The sequence below is a fragment of the Diplotaxodon limnothrissa genome, linkage group LG15, assembly GCF_057381915.1.
Source record: "Diplotaxodon limnothrissa isolate DT_005_m linkage group LG15, D_limnothrissa_male_GT1.1, whole genome shotgun sequence".
NCBI lineage: Eukaryota > Metazoa > Chordata > Actinopteri > Cichliformes > Cichlidae > Diplotaxodon > Diplotaxodon limnothrissa.
The window spans coordinates 16,437,739-16,464,814 of NC_140610.1; the positions used below are offsets into that span (position 1 = coordinate 16,437,739).

General features: G+C 37.6%; 3 protein-coding genes across 4 annotated transcripts; 2 read left to right on the forward strand and 1 right to left on the reverse strand.

Moving 5' to 3' along the window:
- The first annotated feature begins 2,320 nt into the window (after positions 1-2,320).
- On the forward strand, positions 2,321-9,014 carry akirin2 (akirin 2). Its single transcript, XM_085371781.1, has 5 exons — positions 2,321-2,828; positions 3,270-3,401; positions 6,610-6,759; positions 6,866-6,937; positions 8,401-9,014. The coding sequence occupies exons 1-5, from the start codon at positions 2,657-2,659 to the stop codon at positions 8,409-8,411; spliced, it is 537 nt and encodes a 178-aa protein (XP_085227907.1). The 5' UTR covers positions 2,321-2,656; the 3' UTR covers positions 8,412-9,014.
- Positions 9,015-10,356: 1,342 nt separating this feature from the next.
- Positions 10,357-20,727, forward strand: rars2 (arginyl-tRNA synthetase 2, mitochondrial). The gene is made up of 20 exons (XM_085372205.1): positions 10,357-10,487; positions 10,610-10,683; positions 10,790-10,892; positions 11,399-11,482; positions 11,596-11,696; positions 12,603-12,658; positions 13,023-13,106; positions 13,211-13,287; positions 13,467-13,625; positions 13,755-13,861; positions 14,810-14,905; positions 15,090-15,150; positions 15,716-15,792; positions 16,307-16,431; positions 18,286-18,353; positions 18,883-18,992; positions 19,193-19,288; positions 19,372-19,446; positions 19,558-19,621; positions 20,608-20,727. Exons 1-20 carry the CDS (start codon positions 10,452-10,454, stop codon positions 20,692-20,694), a joined length of 1,740 nt encoding a protein of 579 aa, XP_085228331.1. The 5' UTR covers positions 10,357-10,451; the 3' UTR covers positions 20,695-20,727.
- On the reverse strand, positions 20,316-26,344 carry slc35a1 (solute carrier family 35 member A1). Of its 2 annotated transcripts, XR_014906869.1 has the most exons (9): positions 26,167-26,344; positions 25,744-25,924; positions 23,594-23,753; positions 22,966-23,118; positions 22,743-22,809; positions 22,359-22,535; positions 22,139-22,273; positions 21,287-21,564; positions 20,316-21,249 (listed from the first exon to the last, which is right to left on the reverse strand). XR_014906869.1 is itself a non-coding variant. In XM_085372206.1 (8 exons), exons 1-8 carry the CDS (start codon positions 26,189-26,191, stop codon positions 21,431-21,433), a joined length of 1,032 nt encoding a protein of 343 aa, XP_085228332.1. In that variant the 5' UTR covers positions 26,192-26,344; the 3' UTR covers positions 20,316-21,430. The 2 variants fall into 2 exon arrangements, 1 of the variants encoding a protein (XP_085228332.1); XM_085372206.1 differs by having other exon boundaries at positions 20,316-21,564.
- Between the last annotated feature and the right edge of the window lie 732 nt (positions 26,345-27,076).

Below are 27,076 nucleotides of genomic sequence, written 5' to 3' on the forward strand. Positions count from 1 at the left end.
ACGGTTACTTATCGCAGCCCTAAAAGTGACAAATTGCAAATCACTGGCTGCAAATCATCTCCTGACAGCAACATCTGCTCTGATCTTTTTATCTCTTGGATTACATGAAGAGGGAAATTGAAACATCTGTTCTCACAGCTGTCCTTGGGATTTTGTTTAATGCAGATGCTTCAGTCTTCAAAAGAAAAAAGAAAAAAAAAAAGCCATGAGGCAGCATACATGAACAGGTCTCTCAGTAGGCAGCATGGTGATTCAACGGTTGGCACTTCTGTTTCACAGCACACAGGTCCAAACCAAAACAGGACCCGGGTACTGATGTGGGTGAATGAGATTCTTAAAAGTTTGACTTCCTGTTTAAATAAAAGTTAATAACCCTGTCAAAAAAACAATAGCCTTTATTCTAATTACATTTTTCTCCTTTTTACATATTAGATCGCTGATTATGCAACAAGTCATACAAGACTAGTGAAAATAGGTCTTTTCTACACCCTTTAGCACTAATATCAGTCTTAAATCAGAATAATAATAGTTTATCGAGCCGCACAGCAGCACAGTGACACAAAGAAGAAGTGGTGAAATAAACAAAGCTAGCATATCCTGTTGTACAGTTCAAACATAGCATATGTGTACAGAGGTTGCTGAGGAAGTGATGGATGGGAAACGTCTTCAGTGTATCTGTGCAAGAGGTTGAGGGTTATTTCAAAACTCAAACCGCATCTCTGAGAGACAGACTTTTGCAATCTGATTGTTAGAAATGAAAATACCACATTTTGTAATAATTGTTTTTTTTATTATTCTTAATATTATTCTTTGCATCAAACAACACAAGGCTGAAGCAAAGAGAACACAAGTCTTTGTGTTATTAAAAAAAAAAAAAAAAAGACTAAATCAAAGTGCCACACCCAAGCTTTAAAGGGAGTCCTACAGGGTATCAAAGGTAGAACAGTTCTCGGCTTTAACATATGCGGAGCATTTTATGGCTTCTATATTCTCAGTAATAAGGAATGAGAAGAATTCAATTTGTACTTGGGGGTTTGGTTTTTAGCAAGCAGCAAGCTGTCTGATATTATATCCGACATAAAACACATATCCTAAAGTACCTTATTAACCTAACAGAGCACTTTGCTCACTTTTCTTCCCTAGAGTTTCTAAAAGTAGAATGAGAGGCAGAGCCTTCAGTTATCAGGCCCTCTCCTGTGGGAACCAGCTTGAGTTTGGATTCAGGAAGTCTTTTTAAAAACTACACTGAAAACTTTCCGTTTTGATGAAGCTTATAGTTAGGGCTGGATGAGGCGACAGTGAATGATCCCTTATTTTAAACTGGTGCTGGGCTTCTTTTGATGCACTCATTTCTTTTTCATTTACCTCTTTTCACTCCCTGTGGATTCATACATCACAACTGCATTTAATCACTAATAATGATCAAACTCTACTTTCACTTATTGTTTGGATTTAGTCTTTTCCCTTACCTCCAATCATCTGCAACAGATTCCTGCCAAATACCTGTAGGGATTATTAAAGTGTTTATTAAAGTGTTCCGATTCTGATGATTCTGTTGGAGGCTTCATGTTTTTTTCTTCCCACTGTCACTAAGTGTTTGCTCATTTCTGGTTGTTGAGTTCTCTCTAACATTTAAGTAACTTTACCTTACAGTATAAATTGCCTTGGGGTGACTGTTGTTGTGATTTGGAGCTATACAACAAAATAAAATTGAATTGGGTGAAACCTTAGGATTAATTTAAACAGAAGCTTTTCTTCATTTGTTAGTAATGACACAAGACGAAAACTCTTTTTCTGAGGCACATTCTCAAGTACATAATTTAAACGGGATTATACAATGTATGGACGACAAACAACATAGAGAACATATTGAAATCGGAGTTCTTCACCATTTAAGTAGCTGAATTTTAACTACTTTAAATATTGCTATTAACCAGTTAATTATGTTAGGCAAGCTAGTGATGATTTCGGTCGATATTTCCTCACATATCCAAGATTTAATGCTTTAAAATGTGTACTTTGAATGGTTTCTTCTAGAAAACAACTCCTAAATGTCAAGTCTGTTGCACAAATACTTTTTAAAATGTATTTGATATCATATCCTAAAGTTTTAGACGAAACTGAAACTTCGCGTGGATTTGGTACGTTTTGTGAACAAACAAAAACAAATTTAAAAAGAGTGCGTTTTCTGTGTTTTCGGGAAATGTAGTTTTCAAAATGTACAACCAAACGGATGCGAATGTGTCTAAAAACTACAATTACCTGCAAGAGCGTGTCTTCTTGCACATGCGCATTACCAAACAAACGCAAACTAATAAAAGGTAGGGCTGTCCAGACCGTTGTAGTCGGTGCTCTCAGCTAATGTGGTAAAATCTGTAATCATCTGCTTTAATGCGACGTTTTTGCGGCGTTATTTTATCCTGGTCACGGTAAAATATATTCGTTAACGTGAACGTTGTGAGATTTATCAGTGGAAGACAACGGGAGACGAAAAAAAATCCGTATTTGTCTGCAGCCCGGAAAGGCTTCTACCGATCGACTTAGCTAACACTAGCTAGCAAAAGCGGTACATACCCGGGCCCAGGCCGGCGGCTTTCTCGGATACCAAGGAATTTTGAAGTTTCCTGGCTTTAAATATTTAACATATTTAAGCGTGATGGCTTGTGGAGCGACTCTAAAAAGGAGTTTGGACTTTGATCCGTTAATGAGCCCTGCTTCCCCCAAAAGAAGGAGGTGCGCCCCGGTTATGTCTCCAGTGTCTTCACCGCAGAAATATCTGCGCATGGAGCCATCGCCTTTCGGGGAAGTGTCGTCCAGACTCACCACGGGTAAGAAATGATGTCTACGTTTGATTTCACGGCCCTCTAGTTTTCTATATTTATACCACGCTATATTAACAAGTATTTCCAGTGGCGTACATGATGTAACGCTCCAAACACGATTGTGTAAAGTTAAGACAAGCATTGTTATATTTAGCGCAGCATGTGGTGGTTATTTTGTTATAAATTCAACTTCCATCGAACTTTTATGGCTTTATGAAGAAATATTGTTTGGTATTAATGTGCGGGGAGGGGGGGGATAGTAAAAGAATAATCTCTTACAGTTTAACTGATTGATTTAATGTATTTGTCTACAGTCGGGATATACATTAAAATAATGCCAAGGCCATACTTAATGATCATATCTGAATACTGCAGCGACTCTGTCTCCATACAATCACAGCACCTCTATGTAAAGATCTCATTTAATGCTGCTTCTGTCTTTTTCAGAGCAAATTCTACACAACATTAAACAGGAGTACAAGAGGTTTCAGAAACGGCGACACTTGGACAGTGCTTTCCAGCAGGCTGAAGGCTGTCCTCTGGACCTGCAGAACATTCCCGGTGGATCTGCCTTACCAGGTAGCTATACCAGGGTTGTTTTTGAATAGGCTTGTTTTGCTGTAATCCATGAACTTCCTGTTTGAGATCAGGGTTTAAAGGGTAATATAAATGTTTAAGTCAGTTGCATGGAGTGTGGATGAGCTTATTGTGAGGGATTGTTTTGGGTTACAAGCCTGATTTTTCTCATTTTTCACACTAAATCATCACTTTTCTTTTACTGCTTTGTTTTTTTTTATATAACATTGCTTGCTTGCTGGGAAATCCTGCTGCCTAAGGCAACTCCACAAAAAGGCAGAGGGAGAACAGATGACATTCCTTCCTTATCCTTTCACTTTCTTTTGATTGTGTGTGTGTGTGTGTGTGTGGGTGGGTGGGTTTTTATATTTTTTTTTTATTTTTTTTTTGTGTGTAATTATCCCAGATGGGAGTGTACAGCAGACATTGGAGACTACAGATGGTAGAGGCCCTCTGGGTCTTGAAATTACACTTGACTTAAAGTGTATATGCTGTACTAATACTTAACCGCAGTCAACAGTGGTGTTAAGTCTAAAAATAAGTGTCAATGGCACATTTGCGTGACACTACTTCCATACATCAGGGTATTCTGTCATCAGTTCTTTATTTGAACTGTTCAGCTTCACTAAAACATTTATCAAGACGTGCGATAATTGTGTTTAGTGTTGTTTTATTGGTAACATAAATGGCCTTTTATTCTACCAATAACAGTAACAGAAATATACATCTTGGTTGAAGGTTGGGATGTAAAAAAAATAAAAATAGACAGCAATCACAATTGGTGTATCACAGATAATTTTCTTTTATATGCTTAAAATGAGTGACAAAACCCATAAACTCACCAAAACAGTGTTTACATAGGAATGTTTGGGGGGTGGACAGATCATAAAGTGAAAACTAGATGTGTTTTAGAGTAAGATTAAAACCTGACAGCAAAGCATATGCACTTGTTTGTTTTTTAACAAGATTTAGGGCAGATGAAGTGTTTTAAACTGTAATTACAGTATGAGGCTCAGGTTAACGTATTCGACTTGACAGCAGGCCTGTTTTGACTATATTTTAGTTTTTCTCATCAGTTTTAAGTTGCTTTGTTACAACCCTCTTTTCTATTAGCGATTTGTGGTTCCTAGCTATTATCAGACAGATTTAAAACAAACTTATAGAAAAACATGCTGGAATAAAACTATTGTGTTGCTCTGTTGTGTTTAACAACGAGAACCTGCAGCCTGCTCGTCTCCTACTTTCCTGAGTGTAGAGAAAACCACCACGAAGTGTGTGTGTGTGTGTGTGTGTGTGTGTGTGTATAGATATATAGATAGAGAGATATATCTCTCTATGTATCTCTCTATCTATAAAAAAATTAATTAATTAATTAGAGGTGGGAATCACCATACATCCCACGATACGATATTATCACAATACTTGACGTACGATACGATATTATTGCAATTTTTAAAAAATATTTTGCAATATTCAGATTCTGTACACAAAGGTAAACTTTATCAATATTCATTTTATCTAATATCAAAGTCTCACACTCAGTCTTTCTCTCATTTCAGTTTTATTGTTGACAAACTGGACGGTTTGTATTACAGTCTAGTCCAACTTAACTGAATGCAACCGTCTGGTACAATTATAGCTATTCTGAACTATGCAATTTATAAAAACTATGCAGCCCCTTCAGCAAATGAAGAATTTGAAAGTAAATTAAAACAAAATATAATTTTACATTAAATAAAAAAGTTTTAAACTTAATTAAAATAAAAGTTGTCTTAAATTAAAATAAGTAAACTGTCATGTTTATTGCTGCAAAAAAATAGTTAAACACATTTGGACAGTGAAGGAATGTCAGGATTCTTGCTCAGAAAAAGGATCAACATGCTCTGAAGTCAGAGCATGTTCCAGTCCACAAAAACTTTTTTGTAACAAAATATCGATTTCTGCTGTCCCTGTATCGATACATTATTAGCAAACAAAATATCACGATACTGTGTGTGTATATGGGAGATAGATATAGAGAGGGAGATATAGAGAGAGAGATATAGAGATAGATAGAGATATAGATGGATATATATATATATATATATATATATATATATATATATATATATATATATATATATATATATATATATATATATATATATATATATATATATATATAGAGAGAGAGAGCGCGATATAGAGATAGATATAGAGATATAGAGATAGATATAGAGAGAGATAAAACAGTGCTTACTGCACTGCCACACTTTCTGAAGTAGTCCACTGGTGCTGCTTTTATACTCTTGTCATTAGCTGGTCTCATAGCCCACCATGAAATAGTCTACTTCCAAAAGGCATTTGCAGTAATGGTTCATGATTATGGACACTGTGGCTCTTCTTTTTTTCCCCCCTTAACTCGGCACAATTTTGTTAAGTAATAGGAAATATCTTTGGCCAGAATCTTCAGTGGGGAGGTGTCACCATGGCAACCAGGAAAAACAAGCTTAAAAAGAGCATTGTATTATAAACCTGTCATCTGTCTGGCATGACTCAAAGTGTGGCCTCTGGTGTCAGCAGCGAAATGGTTTACTCTTCCACAAAGCGTGCCAGCCTCCAAATGTGGACGTTTAAAAAGTGGAAAAATATTAATATATATTAATTTTGTGTGGCTAGTATTGTGACTAGTCAATAGATTAGGGGTTGTGACTGTTTCACTAACTGCCGAGCGACTGCGTTGCATTAATTATGAACGTGTAGGCAATCTGTCACTGTCTGTGACATAGCCTCTCAGCAGAGTGTCTATTCACACAGTGAGGGCACGATTGATGCAGCACATCACCATGCTCACACTGTTTTGGAGTGGTTCCAAAAACGTACAAGCACAACACGTTGCAGCTTGTTAGCCCAAACTCTATTGTTAGAAACAAAAGTTAGAAAAATAATGTCGGCATGACTTGAGACTTGTAGGCCGTTTTGCTGGCAGCAGAAATACCTAATTCGTGGTGCAGTGGTATCAAATTAAGGCAAGACTGACTGTGCTTCCTTTGCTTTGTTTGAAGCAGGCCTTTGATTTGTTAGCATGAAGCTGGCATTTTTTTTTTTTTTAATTTCTTTCTTGCTGCAGGCTGATTCTCTGGGCTATATTTTGCCTGTAGTGTTGTTGTTTTTTTGTTTTGTTTTTTTTGATATATATAACTTACATGTGAATTACTGACTCTTTCAACAGGTACATCCTCAGGTGCTTCATCTCCTGCCAGGAAAGAACAGCCTTTGTTTTCCCTCAGACAAGTTGGGATGATCTGCGAAAGACTACTGAAGGAGCGAGAGGACAAAATCCGTGAGGAGTATGACGAGATCCTGACGACAAAGCTTGCAGGTATAGTTTTTTTTTTTTTTTTTTTTTAAATGTTATGTTCACGTGCAAGTAATCCAAACTGATTTTTTTTTGTTTTTTTTAAATAATATTTGATTTATTCCACTAGAGCAATATGACGCCTTTGTCAAGTTCACCCATGACCAGCTGATGCGAAGGTTTGGAGAGCAGCCTGCAAGCTGTGAGTGTATATTTTTGCTGTTAAACATTTCTGTCATATTAGCCATAGCTATGGTATTTGCCTCTTGAGGTTAAAGTGCATAATAAGTAGTTAATATTAAAATATAATATAAAAGGAAACTTGCTTTTCATGGCAGAGCTCTTGTCAGAGTCTGTGTACATTTATGCTTTATCAGCAGTTACACAGCTTCTGGGTGCATGTTTACATTTTCACAGCAGACTGAAGCTGTCTGAGCTAAATGGAAGTATAATGATGTGAGGCTGAACTGTCTAAAATGACAAAGTATTTGCTGCAGTAGACTGTGAGAGTGCAGCCTTTTCAGTGTGCCCAGGCATATCAGCTTATGCTGATAAAAGCCTCAGAGTCAAGCCAACATGAATGAAATTCAAATCGTAGGTGATGTTTTAGCTTCTTAGGGCTATTTGTGTGAAGGAAGAACTCACATTTTAAGCGGTAGCAACCAGAACTAGTTAGTTAGTGCTCGCTCATTTTTCCAGAATTTGGTTACAACTGACACCTAGTGACTCATTTTCTATATTCAGGTGCTGCAGAGGTGCAGTGTTTTGTGGGGATGTCATTCAAACAGCCCACCAATCTTAAACGGCAAACCGATGATGTAACTGTGATCGAATAAAGAGGAACTGGACTTTGCGATATTTATTTAAACTTCTTCATCTGCAAACATCTCTCAAAACCTACTTTTGAAAAATGTTTGTGGTGCATAAACTGTATATAAATATTCAGTCCCTCCTTGTCCACCGAACCCCTCTATTGAGGGCAAAGCCTGCAATATTTGGCCCCCTTAGTGGTGCTGGTGACTTTTCCCACATCTGCTGTGTGGATTGTGATCAGTTGATCAGTTTCTTGTAGACGTGGTAGGGCTCGACTTATTTATTGACAGGTTGCTGTAGGCTATTTGCAGATGTATCAGTATTTGTATTTATTAATGGCCAGTAAATGGTAGTGGGTAAAAGCAGTAGAGACAGGGCAAACACCCTTCAACCATGTTATGAATATTGACTTTGCATAGTTTGTCCACAAGAGGGCGCTCTGTAACTTCCATGTTCCATATTTTGCAAACACAACAGCCAATCCTGTACTGGTCAGGCTTTTATTATTAGCTTAATCATTTACCAACATGCTACAATTACTTTTTTTTTTTTTCACAAATAAATATTCATAGAAAACAAAGAAATCTGTTTTTTGCGTGTTAATATAGAAGATGTTAAATTAAAAGTAATATTGAAAAGTAAATTTTTAAAAACAAAATGCAAACAAAATTTTGAGCTCTGCATGTTTGCACGTTGAATCCCATTTATGAAGTTGTCAGTGCAAACATTTTTGGCTGAACTTTTGTTAAATGTCTTCTAGCTTAGACAGGATTTATAAACTGTCTTATTAAGAACAGTTCCTGTCTGCCATCTCTTATGTGTAATCGTTTATTCCTTTTTTTTCTTCCATAGATGTTTCCTGAGGTTGGCGCCCAAATGGAGTACCATTTACTGCAAACTAATCCAGGGCCTCACTGGGTCTAGTTGGACTTTTCTCCTAGCTGTGCCATATCGCCTCTATGTGGACTCTCTGCCTCAGGCATCAGTTAGTGGCACTGATGTTTGCTGTTGCCTCCAGAGTTTGGAGGGCGCCCTGCTGCCTTCATGTCTGAGGACCCGCTGTGGCTCCACCCGTGGCCTCTCCACTGCCGCATCGATATTTATTTGGCATTGTTCTGATGCCTTTGTGAAAGGCTGACTGCCACCACTCATTTGACCTTTTGATTTCACTTTATTCTTTATCATATTGAGTCGTTCCACAGAGAGGATGTTACTGTCGCGGCTTTTCTGTATGTACTTCTTTGAAAAAAGGAATGGCTGAAGGCAGCTTTCAGACTGACTTGAGGAACAGTTGTCTTGGCTTGTTTCAACATAGTTTAAACTGTACTGGTGATTACTGCTTTTACACTTGTATACACTGTATATTTTTATTTTTGCTTGATGTGTGTCCATTGTACCATAATTTCATGGTTTTATTTGCTGTAGGTATAAAGGGGCTTTGATTCAAGAAAATCAAACAAATAAAAGTCTTTACACAAATGTTTAGATTGTCGGTTGTTTGTGGGGGTGGGGGGTTCTTTGTTTGTTTGTTTTCTAGCCTTTTACTCTTACTATCACTTGGTAATGGGCTTTGCCATTGTGATTTGTTACTTGGAGGTAGTTGTTGCTCATCTCCCAGGCCACAACCACACTCAAGTCATTCATACGTTCTGTAAATATATTTAAGGCTTGGGGCGATAACATTCATTAGGATAATAAATGTGAACGCTAAACACAAAATGACAATATTCAGCTGAAAAGTTTTGTTTTTTTTAAATAAAATTCGGCTCTTATATTCTAAGAGCCATAAAAATTGCAAATCTTGCAGTACAGTAGCAGAAAGCTTAAGTAAAAAGAAAATTACATTTGGTAATGAAAGAAGTAAAATCACTGCGATGCAGGGATTATTGAATCATTGTATGTTTATATAGTAGTTATGGTGGGGTATTCCATGCTTGAATTTAACGCATCAATTTGACATTGGTCTTGTTTATATGCATCAAGTTCAGAAAAAAAGCATAAATTTTGACTTTGAAAATCACGCAGAAGCCCTGATATTGATCGGATGTTATCTCCTCAGTAATTCAAAGATGAGAAGACTCGAAAAATGGAGAAATGTAATTACCCAACTTCTCCGTCCAGAGATGGTATTTGGAATAGATCACAAACTTTCCAGTAATCCGCGGGACTATTTTTCCTCCATGTTTCTAACTTTCATACCTCCTGTTAAAGGTCATTTAAAATCACCAAAGATCTCGATTATCAATAAATTTGAGAAACCGTACAAATATAACTTAATCCTTCCCTCAATCTTTTTAGTGAGGATTTATATTTTTTCGACTCGTTACTTATGGAAAAAAGGTTTTTCTAAGCTTTAAAGCTGCATTTAACGATATGAAACTGAAGTCACGTGAGTTCTCGAGCCAATTGGACCCTCTGTTACCAGGGAAAAACACTTGACTCAAGCTCCTCCATTCAACGGCTCTTGTTTTAGGACTTGCTCAAGTGCACAGATTTTATCCAGGGACTTGAACTTTTGTCTCTTGTAGTCAATAAAAAGCTACAATTAATAATAATAAAACTTTTTTTCCGCAGGAGCGTTGTTGGTCATTTTTAAATTCACCAGCTCCCTCGTTTTAAGATGGCTGGCGATGATAAAACTAACCGCAGTCATATTATTGTCCGCCCTTTCCTCTCCATGCCATAATATGACCGGGAGCAGCCTAGAACAAATTCGAACAAACCCTTTCTTTTATTTACGCTATTTTCTAAAGCGAAGCCTGTGATTGGCCGAGGAAATCGGAAGTAGTAACAGTAATACGGAAGTGCAGCAGCAATGTGTCAATGTGAAAGCACCCTGCAAGGGTTTTTTTTAATTTATGCATAAAGGTTAAGTTAAGGTTTTGTTCGTGTGTTTAGAAAACATGGCTTGCTTTTTCAGGAGAAAAATCGCGGAGAAGGTAATGCGGCTGGGAGTCTCAGATTTTCACAAACCTGTGTGCTAATGCTATCATGTTTTGACCCTGCAGGGCTGTGATTGAACACTTACAATGTTTATCTGGTGTTGTGTTTTAATGTCTAGCTGGGTAGAGCGCTGCAGCAGTCAGAGGATGTTTTCATTCCAGCTCTGACAGCAGTTCCAGTCCTGAAGAAACAGTTAAGTCTGTTTGTGTCGCTCACTGCTAACCTGTAGGATGCTATAAGTATGTTTTGTCCTCTCACCTGTTTGTCAGAGACTTTAAAAAAAAGTTGTGATCCTCAGGCAGGGAGCCGATTTCAGGCTTTTAATTGGAACCCTGAGAGCCAGTGGGATTTTACCATCCAGTGGAGACATTCAGGTGCAGACAGAAAACTTGGCCACTCAGGTGAGATTAAACCACCCTTAGACAGTCACCATTCCTCTTCACGTGTAACTCCACCGCATGTATATATTTTTGGTGGAGGTCATGGTAATACCCGCGGCTTAAAGTGAGGCCCTTAAAGAAATTGTTTGCTCCAGACAAAGAAGTTAAAGAAGCAGACTGGTTTAACCTGAAGCCTAACCTGTAACATGAACTGTAAGACTGTGACAGGCTGAGCTGCCTGTAGCCGAAGCTCTCACTGCTTGCGATCTATTTCATTCCTCATTGTTCCAAACAGGCCAGTCTTTCAGCTTAATGTGCATCCAAGTTTATCAGTTCCTTTAAGCACCGTAACCATGTGTTTATGACAGTTGGACATTGCAAGACAGTCATATAATTGTATAATCTGTTCCTACAGATTATACAATTAATCTTCCTCAATTCAATGAGTTCTAGTTTGTGTTTGTCTCATATACATTAGATGAAGCTTTAATTTGTTTTTAGTAGGTAATTCACACTTTATCTTTCAGTTGAAGCAGGACAGTGTGGTGGAACACATCTCAGCTGCACGTGGAATTATCAACTTTAAAGTTAATCGCAAGCTTCTTGCTCAGGTTTGAGTTTCCACTCACACAGTGACAGCTTAAGCAAACAAAACAAAATGAAACAAAAAAACTTCCACAGCTTCTGCTGTGATCACAGTCCCTCTCCACTTTATCTGTTCCAGAAATTGTTGGAGCCATTTGGAAATGGGGAGAATGATAAATTTGGGTTAAATAGTGAACTTTTCAATACTCTCACGACAGGAACGACGTTAGTGGAGTACAGGTAAGTTTGTTTTTCAGTTTTATTTATATGGCGATAAATTTAAATGCGGCCTCTTTGTTAAAACGGGGGAAGGATTCTGTATGTCTCCCCCTTATTTTAACGTACACACCCTGACTATGTAACTAGGTACGCCTGTTCAACTGCTCATTAGTGTAAACATCTAATCAGCCAATCACATTACAACAACTTTGTGTATTTAGCCATGTGAACATGGCTAAGGCAACCTATGGAAGTTCAACCTAAGTGTAAGAATGAGGCAGCATAATAACACAGCTTGTCACAAAGCTCAAATGATCTCAAACTGGTCTCTTGAACATGACAGTGAGTTCACTGAAATGCCCTCCACAGTCACTGATATATTGTGTATTTTGTTGTACAGTTATTTTATTTTCAACTTTAATTTATATATTTTATCTTATTCTTCCCAGTTAAATTTACCCTTCATTCTAATTTGTGTTGTACAGTTATTTCATTTTTAACCTTAATTTATATTTTATTCCTTCCTAGTTAAATTTACCCTTTTTAATTTTTCATATTTATTTCCTATCTTATTCATAGCCTTTTCCTTTTTTGTTTTCTTTAGGTCACGAGCAGTTGTCCAAGCATTTCACTACATATCGTACTGTGTATGACTGTGTACGTGACAAATAAAAATTTGAATTTGAATTTGATTTGAATTTGAACTCAATCTAATAAAGCAGATTTGGGATGTGGTAGAACAACGTGGATGTGCAGCTGACAAATCTTTAACAACTCTGTCATGTCATTGCTTAAATATGGACCAAACTCCCTGAGGAATTGTATCCAGCGCCTTGTTCTTTGGAATAAGAAAAAGTGGCTAATGTAGCTATTGAGTGTATTCATTTCCACTTAACAGACAGAGTTGATATGTTGATATGCTTACAGCTCTCCAAACATTGCCAAAAAATTCCATGCTGGACACTTGCGGTCCACAATAATTGGTGAGTATAAACTAAACTGATAATAATAATAATAGTACAATTATTATTATTAACTGAAATGCATGTGAGCTACATATTAAATCGAGCCTTACCAATGAACTTATTACTGATTACAAAAATGTGCACAAAAGGGTTTAAAATGATTTTTATTTTGTCATCTTGAGCAACAAGTTTCGTTTTTTTTTTTAACCGTGAGTCCGCACAGTTTTACCTTTTAATTATCAGGAAATCTTCAAAATATTTATATTGTTAGCTTGAAGAAGAAAATTAAGACCCGATGTGTCATTACTAGATTTTCAAATTCTTAAATAGCAAATAGTTTTTCAGCAAGTGTAAAAAAAAAATATATAAACTCTATCTTCAGGTAACTTCATTGCTAACCTTAAACAGTCACTTGGAAATGATGTCATTCGAATGAACTACCTTGGAGACTGGGGGATGCAGTTTGGTGAGTTGGTCAGAAAATTACTCTACAGTGAGGGATTATCTTTTGTTTGTTTGTTTGTTTGTTTATTAAAACGTCAAGGACAAGTAACCTGTCTTGGATTTCAGGTTTGCTGGGAGCTGGATTTGGGCAATTTGGAAGTCCGGAAAAATTAAAACAGAATCCCTTACAGCATTTGTTCGAAGTGAGTTTGGATGTTTGGAGAAAGACCCAATAGATGCTCTCTGACTCTCAAATTTATATTTAAGCACTGAATGAGCCTCAGTTGCATGTTTAGAAGATGTTGTTTTAGTGTTATATTCTAAATGCTGTTTAAAAAGGCATTTTTAAACAGCACCAGTGTTTGTTTTTTTTGCTTTTCAGGTTTATGTTCGAGTAAACAAAGAAGCAGAGAACAATGAGGATATGAAACAGGCTGCCAGAGACTTCTTTAGACAGCTGGAGCAGCACGAGAGCCATGTTGTCTCCTTATGGCAGCAGTTCAGAGACATCACAGTGAAGGAGTATCAGGACATTTATGAGGTTAGAAAGCTGCCAGGCAGCTTGGTAACAGCTTGAGTCTCTAAAGATAGAAACTTGAAATGAGAAATAAAAATGTTTAACAGTTGACTGCCATGGAGCACGACTGAGATTGATTTAAAATCTCTCCAGCGGTTGGGGGTCCACTTCGACGTTTACAGCGGGGAGTCCTTTCACCAGGATCAGGCCCAGGAGGTGGTGCAGCAGCTGCAGAGCCGGGGCCTGCTGAAGACATCTGAGTATGTGGCGACCTTCGATTGGTAACTGGTGTGTCTAACACCAAGTAAACATGTGCTAAGAGGCCACTGATTAGTCAGAGTTCAGCTTCCCTACAAACAGAATACAAATAGATTTTAACAGATGGGGAAGTTTATTTGCAAAAAGTGTGTCCATCTTTAAGCAAGGCTTTAAACTGCGAATAACATATATTTAATTGTGAAGGTGTCGTCGATCCCCGATGCATCAGTCATTCATTTTGGAGCCATTTGGAGATGTCACAGAACTTTTTATAGCTCTGTTTTTGATCTCGTTCAGCTCTACAGGGAAATATCTGGCTCTTTGGCTAATACATTCTCCTCTGTGCTCACCTGTGTCTGCCAGCTCTTTGGTGCTCAGCAGGTTGTGTCCTGTTGGTTTTTAGAGCTTTACTTTGAAAAACGAGAGCAACGGCTGAACCAAAACAGTTAAGCTGGAAGGCAGAGAGATTAAATTTGAAAGGAAATACAGATTCACATAGTTATCTACCAGTTTATTGCTACATGCCACCCCTTGTATAATGATATTGTTAAAATATTTACCTAAGCCCAGACTTCTCTCACCCCATACACCTTTTCCAGCTCTATCAGATAACCAAAACACTTCAACTGGCTCATTTTACTGTGCAGGAGCCAGTTGAAGTGTTTTTTTACAACACACTATGTTGACTTAAAAAAAAGATCAAAGGTCCAGTTTACCCTTTCCTGTACAGGATCACCCGCATCACAACCTAGAATCAGGCCCAGGGTACCGGCTCAAGGCAGAGGGTTTGGAAGCTACTTGGGTCTGCCCTCCCGTGAACTCACAGGAGGAGTGTAGGGATTCAGTGCTTAGTAGCTTAAAAATGAAATACAGTAAAATATGCATAGATTCAACAGCTGAGCCTGACCCTATGTCTTCTGGACATAATGATTTTTTTTTTCTGTTGACAGGAAGGGCACTGGTGTGGTGGATCTTTCCCCCAATAGAGACATGACCAACGTCTGCACAGTGCTCCGCAGCGATGGTACGACTCTCTACATCACCAGGTTAGTTAGCAAGAATTGCGATCGGTACAAAATGGTGAAAGCTTTTAGTCCTTGGGATTTAAGTTTATGTGAGCCCACTGAAATTGTTAGCTGCTTTACTCTGAAAAATCAAGTGCACCTGGTAAATGATGTCTCTCCCTCTGATTTGACGCCATAAGCACTTATTTTGTATTTTCTGTTTTAGAGATATCGCTGCAGCCATTAACCGAAAGGAAAAGTACAGTTTTGATGAGATGATTTATGTGGTAAGCACACCCAAGCTCTCTTTTTTTGCCTGCTGCTTTATGCCAATAACAGACGAGGAATAGATAGTAGAAATTGAATGACTTTAATAATCATGGAGCCCAGTTTATTTTCTGCATTATAATTTTTGTTTTTTGCCGTTAATTTTTTTGAGCTGAAAACGGAGCAGAAAAATAAACTACTTTCACAACTGGTCATTTAAGTAACTTATAGCCAAGCAATCTTTGTCTAATTTGCTTTTTTAAAAAAGCAGAAGAAATGTATTGAGAAATACACCTGGACTTTCGTTTTAATGAAAAATAAATAAATAATAATTTTCTGGTAATTTTCTCAAAACAAGTAGTAAATAATCGAGAACAGCAACTGGCAGATTAACTGTTTATGGTTAGTCTGTATGATATTCATATTTTGTATTTAATTCAGTATTTAAACTGAAAAAAAAAGTCTTTATAAGACTTAATATGAAATATTGTATTAGAAACACTAGCAGGACTTTTCTATGGAAGCTTGGAGTTATCTCAAAATTGTAACTCAATAACTTGACATTTGAAATGTTTCTTTTTCTAGACAGATAAAAGTCAAGAGAATCACTTCTCCCAGTTATTCCAGATCTTGCTTGCGATGGGTCACTCTTGGGCAGATGGGTAATGTAGCATTACATAAATTCACCCATAATGCACCGGTTTAATGAAAACTAATTAATGTCAGCTCTCAATCGTATTTTTGCACATTATGTTTATGAAAGACTTGAAATTAAAGATGCATTTAAGGCTGGAATGACAGTAAACCTCGGCTCAGTAATTACAGGATTTCCACGGTCTCTCTTGTAATTCAATGAAGATAGATTCAGCATTACTTTACTCCTCCCACCCAAAACAGGCAGCTGTTGTAATTAGAAACAGAATGAAATTCTGCTGTCTCATGATGTCTGTGTGATGGTGCTGGCAACTTTGTGTTGGCCTTAATATTTAAGCCAACTTCAGGCTTCTATTCCACATTTCACTTAAATTTTCTGCCACTTGTAGTTATTGCTTTTTTTCTTTTAAAGTTACACTTAGAAAAAAATAATAGGATACATTTGTGAATGTACATGCATATCATGAGTTTATAAAGTGCTTAAAATGAGTGCTTCTAATAGTATTAAAAACATGATTTTAGGTGTCGGCACGTGTCCTTTGGTCTGGTGCAGGGCATGAAGACCAGGGCCGGTGAGGTGGTGTTTCTGGAGGACGTGCTGGACGAGGCTCGGGCCAGGATGCTCAACAACATGAGCCAATCAAACAGTAAGCCTATCACACATTAGGCAGTTATATAACAGTAAAAGAGTAAATAAATACTTATGTGTCCTTTAAGTACTGTTATGTGTCTTTCTCCAAAAGTTGATTCTTTTCATCTGGGCAAAGTGTTTTCAGTGGGAGAAACGTTTCGTCACTCATTCAAGTGACTTCTTCAGTCTCAGCTGACTGCAGGTTTCCCCAGTCTTATAAACTTGGATGAGTGACGAAACGTTTCTCCCACTGAAAACGCTACGCCCAGATGAAAAGAATCAACTTTTGGAGATTTACTTACCTGGATGATTGAGAATGCATCAAGACGTTATGTGCCTTTAAAAACAAAATCAGCACTTCAGTCCTCAATCGAATGGTGTGCAGGAGTTTTGCTTTTATCTGTAATTGTTGTCAATTGCATTTTGCAACAAGAAGATGGCGCTCTTCTCTAAAATGAGCTTGATTTACATTTTTATGTGATGAGCAGGGATGGGTATTGATAAGATTTTCACGATTCAGATTCCATTTTCGATTCTGTTTAACGATTCGATTCTTTATCGATTCTTTTTTTTTTTTTTTTTTTTTTTTTAAAGGAGAACACAAAGGTCGAATAGCTTAGAACTTTGTTTTATATCTTCTCTTTGAACAAGATAGAAATTTAGGAGTAGCATGGCCTTACAAACCCAACAGTGAGATCTTAAGAGATCCTTAAGAGATCCACAGCCTATGGCTCTTCCATGGGGTGTCACAAGGTCCCCGGGGGAAAAAATTGTAAATGTAAAATAATAAAATAAATACTCTTCTGTAGCAATAACAAAGTATAACATAAATTATTCTGTAGCAATTACACAAGAATATCCAGTAATGTCCCTGCCGACAATTAAACACATTCACTCAAAATAGGGGCATCTGCTGTGGCAAATGGGTGCAAGCCTTTAACCACAAACTTAGTCCCTGCTCGGTGACATTCGTCTATCCTGGCCTGAAAGGAGACGCTACTGGTAGACTGCAGCGAGAACTGCCAGCATCTGAGCCAGACTCTGTCTCTCTCATCATGGTCGCCTAAATGCACAGTAATGGCAGGTTTTGTAATAAGGCAGATCGCGCTAACATAATATGCACTGTTAGTTGATTATTTACCTGCCGCATTAACGGGAGAGGACGTGCAAACGTTACCGCTGCTGCTGGGTTGAGATTCACGAGTCCGGAGCGGAATTAAAAACACGACATTGATTTAAGGTCATCGCGTGTTTTGTGAGCAAATGCTTTTGCATATTCGTAGTGTTTCCTCCCTTAAATGAAATATCTACTTAGTATTGCAAGTTGCCCTGTTGTCATCCGTTCTCGTAAAGTTATAAACAAATTTTTGAGCGTTTAAGCCGCTTACGCGCTGCGTCTCCTGCCAGGTAAATGACGCTACGCAACGTGGTGACGTCATTCGGGGCGACTGGAATCGATAAGGGAATCGTTTGCAAAAATGGCAAACAATGGCAAACAATAAAAAAGAAATTGAAACAGTGGGAACTGGTTCTCAACAAGAACTGGTTTTCGATACCCATCCCTAGTCTGAAATCTATCCTCCTGTAAGCAGCTAAGCACATTTTTCTCCCACAATGAACTACACATGCCAAAAAAGGGATGGTCAGAGTTGATAAGAGCTGAAACTACTTGTAGATGGTTAAGGCCTTTAGAAAAATGCCTCCTTAAAAAAGTACAAAGACTGGTATGTATTGTGACATATTATTGAACTGAGACACATTCTTATCGTTGACTCAACACTTACTTATTCCATGATTACTGTGGGATTGGCACATGTCAGAACAAGGGCTGTTTTGTTGTGTCACTGACTAAATTTAAATCTTTCCACAGCAACAAAGGAATTGGAAAACCCAGAGGACACTGCAGAGAAAGTAGGAATCAGTGCCCTAATAATCCAGGTTTAGTATTTTTATTTAATAATACTGCTAGTATTCAGCAACCAGCAGCTTCATTCATTGATCTGTGTGTGTGATTAATGTTATGATTGGGAGTTTCAGGTCTTTAAGTCAGACCGATAATAACATATTGGCCATTAACTGATATTCTAAGTTTGCTAAATGTTCAAAATTAGTGGTCATAAAGATCTAAAAGAATAATGTAAATCACATATTTGTTAAATAATTAAGACTTTGTTTCAATAGTACAAAAGAAAATAAACAAGATTATTACACTGTCAAGTATAATATTCCACCACTGGCTGCTTCATTTCTCGGTCTTAGTGATGATGCGGTGACTCCTCCTTTCAGGAGTTTTAGCATTAAAGCAACATTTTTTTTTCTTAGTTTCTGGCCTTCATCGGGCCTATCACGAGCCAAAACCCATCAGTTAAGCAGTAAAGTCCTGTTGATGCATTACCTTTCTCACACCTTTCCTCCTCTCTGTGCACTTTGCAAGTAGGCGTTAACGTGCCTGAAAACTCTGTTTTAGGACTTCAAAGGCCCCCTGCAGTCAGACTATAAGTTTAACTGGGACCGGATGCTGCAGGCTCAGGGTGACACTGGTGTCTTCCTTCAGTACACACATGCTCGACTCTGCAGGTCTGAGATTTCTAGTATTGATACGTTTTCATTTTGGATCCTCTATCCATTAATCTATTCAGTCATTTATTTTGGAAATTGAGAAATAACAGAGAAACATTTGAAAGACTTAACACTTTAGATGCATGTCTGACATCCTTAATTCCAAAAGGTCAACAGGATATTTGTCATGTGATTCACATATAATCCTGTTATTACAGTTTAAAGCAGACAAACAAAGGTGTAGAGGCAGTTGCCTTCGACCCATCTCTTCTATCTGAGCAGACGTGTACTGCCATCCTACAGCACCTCCTTCGGCAAGCACTTTCTGAACATCTGTTCATTTGTCAATGTCAATATTTGTTCTACGTTTACAAAACTGTCCCTTCTTTATTTGCAGTTATGACGAGGTATTGTACCAGTCAGCTCAGGATCTGCAACCTAAGCACCTTGTCAACTTCTTGCTGAAGCTGTGGTAAGGGACAGGATGCCAGTCGTGCTACTTGGCAAGCCCTTACAGTCATAAGTTAACATTAGTAGTAAATATGTACAGAGGTGTGTCCTTACTCTCTTTTGTGTCTTCCAGCCACCTGATTGCTTCAGCGCACAGAGAGCTGCCGGTAAAAGGAAGCCCTGAGGCTGTTGCACAGGTACAAAGAAAACAGAGTTAAGCAAACTTCTGTTTCTCCTCTTAAACCTGCCAAAAATACTACATTGAACAGCCACAATGGAGTTGATTTTTGTATAGCCTTTTAATGCATGGTTCTATAAGTTCTTATGCAACAACCTGTTCTTCTCACACATGAACATATTAAGAGAAACTGGCTGGGACATTGTCTGAAACTGCCAAATTAGCACAGTCACATGCACCACAAGCTTTGTACTGAGGAGGTGACAGGTTGAGGGGCATTTACTGTCTGATTTGACTGTTTTGGAAATTTTTCAAGATTTTAAAAGGTCTAGAAAATTAATTATAGCTACATTCTGGCAAGAATACCCAAGAGATTTATACCAAGAAAATTACATGAAAATGAATAACAGAAGTGCTTATTAGTGGGGTTCAAAGATGAAATTTGGACAAAGTTAAAGATGCCTTACCCCTCACGGGACTCTTCTTTGACTAATCAAACATTGTGTTTGCTTGTAGAAAACATTGGTCAGCCAATAGAATTTCTGTTTAATAGTAGGAGCACTGCTTACAGATATCAGCATAATGAAAACATAGATGGTCTATACTAATATCAGTGGTAGATACTTAGGTTTGTCAGTGCAATTGTAAGCCTGACAAATGTTAAAGTGTAAAAAGCTACCTTATTATCAAGGGATCAACACAGTAGCTTCACATATTTTGGCTTTTTTTTTTTTTTTTTTTAAATACCCTTCCTGATGTCTTCTCTCTAGAGTCCAACTCATTCACATATTTGACTGATAACCAAATGATCCCCATCTTTTGGTAGCCGGTCAAATATGTGAATCACTACATGAGTCTTTAAAATATGCTATACTGATCTCTTTGTTTCCCTGCGAGAACTGATTGTATTTGCAGTCACTGTTACATCTGTCACTACATATGTAAGGGCATTGCTAACAACAGTTTTGCAACCTGAAAACTGCTTCATTCTCCTCATATCCACAGGCAAGGTTACGACTGTTCAGCGGAGCATGCTCAGTCCTGGCCAACGGGATGAGAATCCTGGGCATCACACCAGTAAACAAAATGTAAAAACCACATCGGTGTGTGTCAGTGTTCTTTTCAGTGCTGCAACTATTGTTGATTTGTATTCTAAAAACAGAGCCTTATATTGTCAAAATAAAATTATGCTAGTCTGTAGGCTTGGGTCTAGTCTGTATTCAGAAAAACACTTCTCTGCTAATAAAAACTGTACAATTACCTTCATTACGAGACAACACTGAAGTGATTAAAACAAACAAAAAAAAATATTAGAAAACAAGATGGGGGAGGTGGATTATGCATGCAGTCTGTGATTTGGGCACATTCAGAGTAAGGACTAAGTGATTTGGAGTTAAGTCACTCGTATTGCACAGTTTAAAGACCAATTATTAACACTGGATTATTAAATAAAATAAAGACAATATAGTACTCCCAATTTAAAAAAACAAAACACACAGGGAGCATAATAGTAAACCCCTTATGCTACTTATTGTGGCTGAAGATTGGATTCCAATTCCAAGAATTCACCGGTTAGGGTATAGATTCGCGAGCTTACTGGTAGCTAGCTATAAGCAGTTTCCAAAAAAAACCTACAAAAAACCCAAACTCCCCCACCCCCTTTTTATAAAAACAAAAAACCCACTAAGATTCTTCAAAGTATTCAGAGACTCAGTTCACGGTTCCATCTGATGACGTCGACACAAAGCAGATCCAACTCTAACCTCAAATGAGGAAAGGCTTCCTTCATCCTGGTCCAGCATAGAAATGTCTGATGTCAGTCAGCACCTCACACAGAAATTAGTTTCTGTTTGTCTTCTAAATTTGTATCCTTCCAGGTTAATCTGGATGTGTCTTGCTTTGGAAGTCCATACAGGTATATGGAAATGCAGACAAAGAATGCTCCAGAGGCAAACGTCATAGCTGCACAGGAGGGTAAAAAAGCAAAATGACATTTCCATTATTAAAAAAAAATAAAAAAGGAAGATTAATGGTTTTAATGAAAGCCGGTGTATACCAAATCATTTCATATAAAAACATAGTCAAACCTTCTGTTAGTTTCAAAATGGAAAGAAAACATGCAGGGAGGCTGAAAGGTAGCACTGACTGTTGCCAATATTTTTAATTATGTGAATCTAAGCTGCTGTGCACAGTGTTTTAAGCTGTTAATGTCAATAATAGAGTATAATTGAGGCTTTAAGCTACTTTTCAAAACTTTTCTAGAAAGTTACAGGAGACTGTGGGATCTGCAAAGTGTTACTGGATGTTTTACACAGATAAAAGAGGGACGAAGCAACACGATTTTGACCATTAGTAAAAATTTGTGTTTATATATTTAATATCTGATTCCAAGAGTGATCTACTCTATATTTGACCCACTACTTTATCAAGTACTAGAGAGGTTTACAGTTCAAATAAAAGAACAAAAATCATTAACCACAATATACTCTTACTTAATGAATTGGCTGGATTCAAACTGTGGTTATGAGAAACTTACTTATTTGTAGTCCAAACAAGATTACAGATGCCACCATTGAGAGGACAATTGCAGCTGCAGCAGAAAAGCCTTTCATGATGTTATCAGTGTACTTCACTACCACTGATGTGTACAGGCCACCTACACTGGCCAAGACTGAAAGCACAAGCAGAGCAGAGTCAGACAAAAGGTACAAGGAAAGTAAAAGAAAGGTACTTCTTCCTCAAGATGTCATACTTACATACTACAAAGAACACCCAAGGTGTGTAACCAAAGAAGAATCCTTTCTCCATGACCCTCTCTCCATCAGTCATGTAAACACCGATCAATGTGATCACTATGCCGGACAGGTACATCTGAATGTTTCTCACCCACAGGGATGTCTCTGAGCTCTTCAACACTTTCTCAAAGTACACACCTTAAAGTAAATACCAGACTGTCAGATTCAAAGGTTCAAAGTACAGCAGCAGTAAAAGTAAAATCCATCTACTTTAGAGAAAATATCATCAGGCATGTGTGCAGATCGTGGGTTTTGTTGGCGTTTTCTTAGTTGCCAAACGTATTTCTGGATTTTACTTGACAGTTAAGCCAATACTGAAAGTCAAATCATCAGCACTGGTCTTACCTGCAAAACCAGAGCAAAGGACAGCAACTGCAATGGCAATGAACCCAATAACAGGATTCTGTTCAATCTGTGAAAAAAGGATCAATGATGAACTACAGAACAGATGATACAGCTTGTAAATTAAAGAGATTTTTAAAATGAATGTTAATTTACTGCTAGTGGTATCACAGGAAATTAAGAGTGGTTTACTGAGTAACCAGGATAGTGTAACATGCCGCCCCACCTGAACTTTAGTGGCCTCCGCAGGTTTCCACTGAACCAGTGTAACGCCTCCACAGAGCATAAAGACGGAAAACCATTGCAGCCGGTTGAGAGAGCGGTTCAGCATGAGCACTGTACACAAGGCTGTGCACGGGATCTTCAGCTGATAGGTGACCTAAAAAGGATTTTGAACTAAATATTATAACTTCACACATAGATGTAGAATTTGTTTCCCTAAATATGTTGTACACTATTAGCATTTCAGCCTGAAAAGCAAAAGCCAAAGTGATCTTAAATTCACTGCCTACAAATCTCTCTCAAAAATGTGTCAAAAATGCAATTTACTGAACGCTTTCTGAGGTATAAACTGCACATAAACTGAGCTTCATTTTGCCACAAATACTTGTGCAACAAACCCTTTGACTATAAGGGGAAAGTCCCACTTGACATAAGGAGGATATCAAACTTCTTGGATCCAAAATATACCAAGTACTTAAAAAATATAAAACAAAAAGGAAACTTTATCAAGCAGTTATCTATAGAATTTAGTTGCTACTGATATAATTAAATGCGTGTAACAAGACCCGTGTAAATGATGACGTGGACTGTCTCCACAAGAGCCACACGTCAAACCCAGATTCACATAATACCTGATAAACTGCTACATCCAGATTACTCAGGGCGATGAAAGCCATATTATTCTGAACTGCATACACCACCGAAGGCACGCTGAGTTTTAGCAGTTCTTTAGGGCTGCAGAAGATGTGTTCCTGTAAGGTGGCTTTTAGTTTGATGAGACTTGCCGTTTCCCTGGGAGAGGAAAAGTGAAAAACAACAGATGAATGGACGAAGAAGAAATTTTTGGTAAATGATCAAACCATTGTTATTTGTATGTTCTGCAATATAATTTCCATATTTTTTTTATAGCCTTATTAAAAATAAATCTCAATATTGTGTTTCTCTGACAAATTCTGACTGACATTGATCTATTTTGTGTGGAAAAAGTTAGGTATAGAAAAAGAAAATGAAGCAAAGACCATTAATAACCACTCTGCTTCTCTTTGACTGGTTTTGTTGAGCCAAAGAAAGTCTGGATATGCTGAGCCTGAGCTCTGTAAATAAAGTTACAGATTGAACTACAATGTGTCTAAAGATGTTTTTCTATTATTAAAGTCTTCTTTGCTGTCTCTTTACAACTTGTCACTTGTGAGAAATTTCTGCTCTTCTTTTTCTTGGCAGCCTTTAGTTTATTATTTGGCATCAATCTGACAAAATGAATATGAAATGACAAAATGAAATGGAAAATTATAAAGGCAAAATACTGGGCTTAAATGAGCTGAAAAGGTACAAGTTTAAAGGAAATGTTATACACCAAACTATAAATCGATTTACTCGGAAAATGAGTGGCAAAGAAGATTATCTTTAGGTAAAAGCACATACATATTCTTAATGAAGCTAAGCATCATCTATTATATCTTCCATTTTAATTATCTCTGGGATGTTAAAAGGTTTATTTAAAGTTTGCTAGCTCTGCCCTAACATAAGGTTTTGAAAAAATGTTTATTTTTAAAACTAAGATCTATAGCCCTTAGATTTAAATTAAGGACTCTTTGAAGTATCATCTCTCTCTTGCTTATATTGTGTCTCTTATTCTGATAATAGATTTCTTGGGCTATTGTCCACTTTTAGGGAGTACTAGACAAAATCTATTGGCTTATTTATCAAATGAAATTTCAATCTAGGCAACCTTAATTTATTAATATAAAGATTTATAGAGAAAGAAACATTTTTATGTACACACACACACACACACACACACACACACACACACACAGAGATTACTTTATTAGGTAATTAAACTGCTTGGCAACAAGTGCATTTGGAAAACACAACTAAGCCAATCTACTCAACTTTAAACTGAGGAATGGTGATTTACTTCACTCTCAACATGGCATGGCGGTTGGTGCCAGACGGGCTAGTCTGAGTATTTCAGAAACGGTTCATCTGAAGGGATTTCCATGCACAATTATCTCTTGTATTTACAGAGAATACCTCAAAAAAGAAAAAAAAAATCAACGAAAATGCCTTGTTTGAAGTCACATGTCAGAGAAAAATGGCCAGACTACCTCAAGCTTACAGGAAAGAGACATTAACTTAAATACCTATTCATTAGAGCCAAAGTTTGGAAAAGGTGTCTCTGAACACACAAGATTTTGAACCTCGAAGCGCGCGCGCGCACACACACACACACAAGGAAAAATGTTTCCTGTTATGAATCTGAGATAGCCAGAATTTGGCATAAACAACATGAAAGCCTGGATATATCCTGCTTAGACTGAGGATATTGGACCCCTTAGCATCAGCACAGCCTATCTGAACGTTATTGCCAACCGTGCCCACTACGTTATGACCACACTGAACACATCTTCTGAAAGTTGCTTCCAACAGCATGTCATAAAGCTCAAATCGTCTCAAACGGAATTCTTGAGCATGACAATGAACTCACTGCAATTAAATGACTTCCACAGTCACCGGCTTTCAATCCAATAGAGCAACTTTGAAATGTGATGTGCAGCCGAAAAATCTGCAGCAACTGCGTGATCCTATCATGTCAACACGGACTAAAATGTCCGAGGTATGTTTCCAGTAACTTGTTGAATCAATGCCGTGAAGAATAAAGATGGTTCTGAAGGGAAAGCGGAGTCCAAACCCGCATTGGCCAGTCATGTGGGTTTCTTAATCCCATACCTTACATTCTGTGGTCACTAAGGAAATAGCGGGTAGCGCCTCAAACACTTACTTTGTGAGCATCCCCAAGCTCAGCACTAACTTAATGACCTCGGCGATGCACACTGCAGTTGTGGAGAAATACAGCTCCTCTGTTGAAATGGTCCTGGTGTACCGCAGTGCCACTGTGTAGGTCGCTGCCACCAGTGTCATCACCGTGAGACAGTACACTTTGAAGATCACGCTCACATTTTCTGAGGAGAGAAAGGGGAGAAAATATTAGCTACCGCTCGTGGCACAAAATGGTATAAAGCTACATTAGCGACCACTTTAATAATTACTTTAAGAGCAGAAACGACGCGGTTATGACAGTTTATCTGTAAACTGTTCGGTTTTGCATTTTAATGTTTTGCTACCTAATGTTTTTGTCGCTCTAACGGGGTCTTACAGCTAACATTAACCAGTTGTGCTAGCTTGTGTTAACAAGTAAACTCACCGTTGGCCATAGTTGCTTCGTTCATCTACCGTCCGAGTGAATGGAGAAGTAATAATGCCGTTTATGTTACATGTCATCAAAACAACGCGTATTGCAAGCCTGCAGTCAGTAGGGGAATGCCTCTCGCAGCACGTGAAACCCGTTTTCTATCTTATTCCCAGCTCCTGTGTGTAGTCATTCGTTCCGTATTACCCAGAATGCAGCGTAAATCGAGTTTACAAATGGTGCGTTTGTTTTCTACACATTGACGTCAAACTGTTAAACACAAACCATAACAATATTGCTCAATAGAATAAAGGCAATTGCTCAATAAGGTAAAAATGATTGAAACAAATGAGTATTATTAAAAAGAACATAAATAAATAAATAAATAAATAAAAGAGCATCACGTGACCCCCCTTATTGAGCAAGCGTTATTTTTCTTTTGCTTTTTTCTAAGTTTTTCTAAGCTTCGGGATTAGTTCTCTAGACTTCCTGAGGTACATTAAACGCTCTTCCTTGCCCTTTGTTCTTTATTCTGTAAAGATCCCCTAGCAGTGCCTAAAGATACAGTTTAAAAAATATTTATTTCCTGTTATGTGTAGACGTAACACTGGTTCATCTACTTGAATAGATTAGTGTTACAAACTTTGGAAAGCCTTTCAGAAAGCCTGGAGAACTATTGCTCAAGAGCACTTTAAAAATTATAAGACACATTGTGTTTCTTTGAAGCAAAATATTGGCGGTATAGTGAAACATATTTTGCTTTTTTGAAACATAATATTAAGAAATGAAGGGTAACTCGACACTTCCTGTAGGTTCCTAGTAGTTAGCTGTGGTATAGTGAGAATAGTATGTAGGATTTTACTTTGGTGCCTTGAGTTTTCCATTACGACTGATATGCAACCAAACAGGTATGTCTATATAAAGT

Excerpts from the sequence above, each read along its gene's own strand:
- akirin2 (XM_085371781.1), top strand. The coding sequence starts at position 2,657 with ATGGCTTGTGGAGCGACTCTAAAAAGGAGTTTGGACTTTGATCCGTTA. Across the intron at positions 2,829-3,269 it reads GTCGTCCAGACTCACCACGG|AGCAAATTCTACACAACATT; the intron begins GTAAGAAATGAT and ends TGTCTTTTTCAG. Across the intron at positions 3,402-6,609 it reads CGGTGGATCTGCCTTACCAG|GTACATCCTCAGGTGCTTCA; the intron begins GTAGCTATACCA and ends CTCTTTCAACAG.
- rars2 (XM_085372205.1), top strand. The coding sequence starts at position 10,452 with ATGGCTTGCTTTTTCAGGAGAAAAATCGCGGAGAAG. Across the intron at positions 10,684-10,789 it reads GTTCCAGTCCTGAAGAAACA|GCAGGGAGCCGATTTCAGGC; the intron begins GTTAAGTCTGTT and ends TGTGATCCTCAG. Across the intron at positions 12,659-13,022 it reads CTTGCGGTCCACAATAATTG|GTAACTTCATTGCTAACCTT; the intron begins GTGAGTATAAAC and ends CTCTATCTTCAG.
- slc35a1 (XM_085372206.1), bottom strand. The coding sequence starts at position 26,191 with ATGAACGAAGCAACTATGGCCAACG. Across the intron at positions 25,925-26,166 it reads CGAAGCAACTATGGCCAACG|AAAATGTGAGCGTGATCTTC; the intron begins GTGAGTTTACTT and ends TTCTCTCCTCAG. Across the intron at positions 23,754-25,743 it reads AGCTTGGGGATGCTCACAAA|GGAAACGGCAAGTCTCATCA; the intron begins GTAAGTGTTTGA and ends TTCCTCTCCCAG.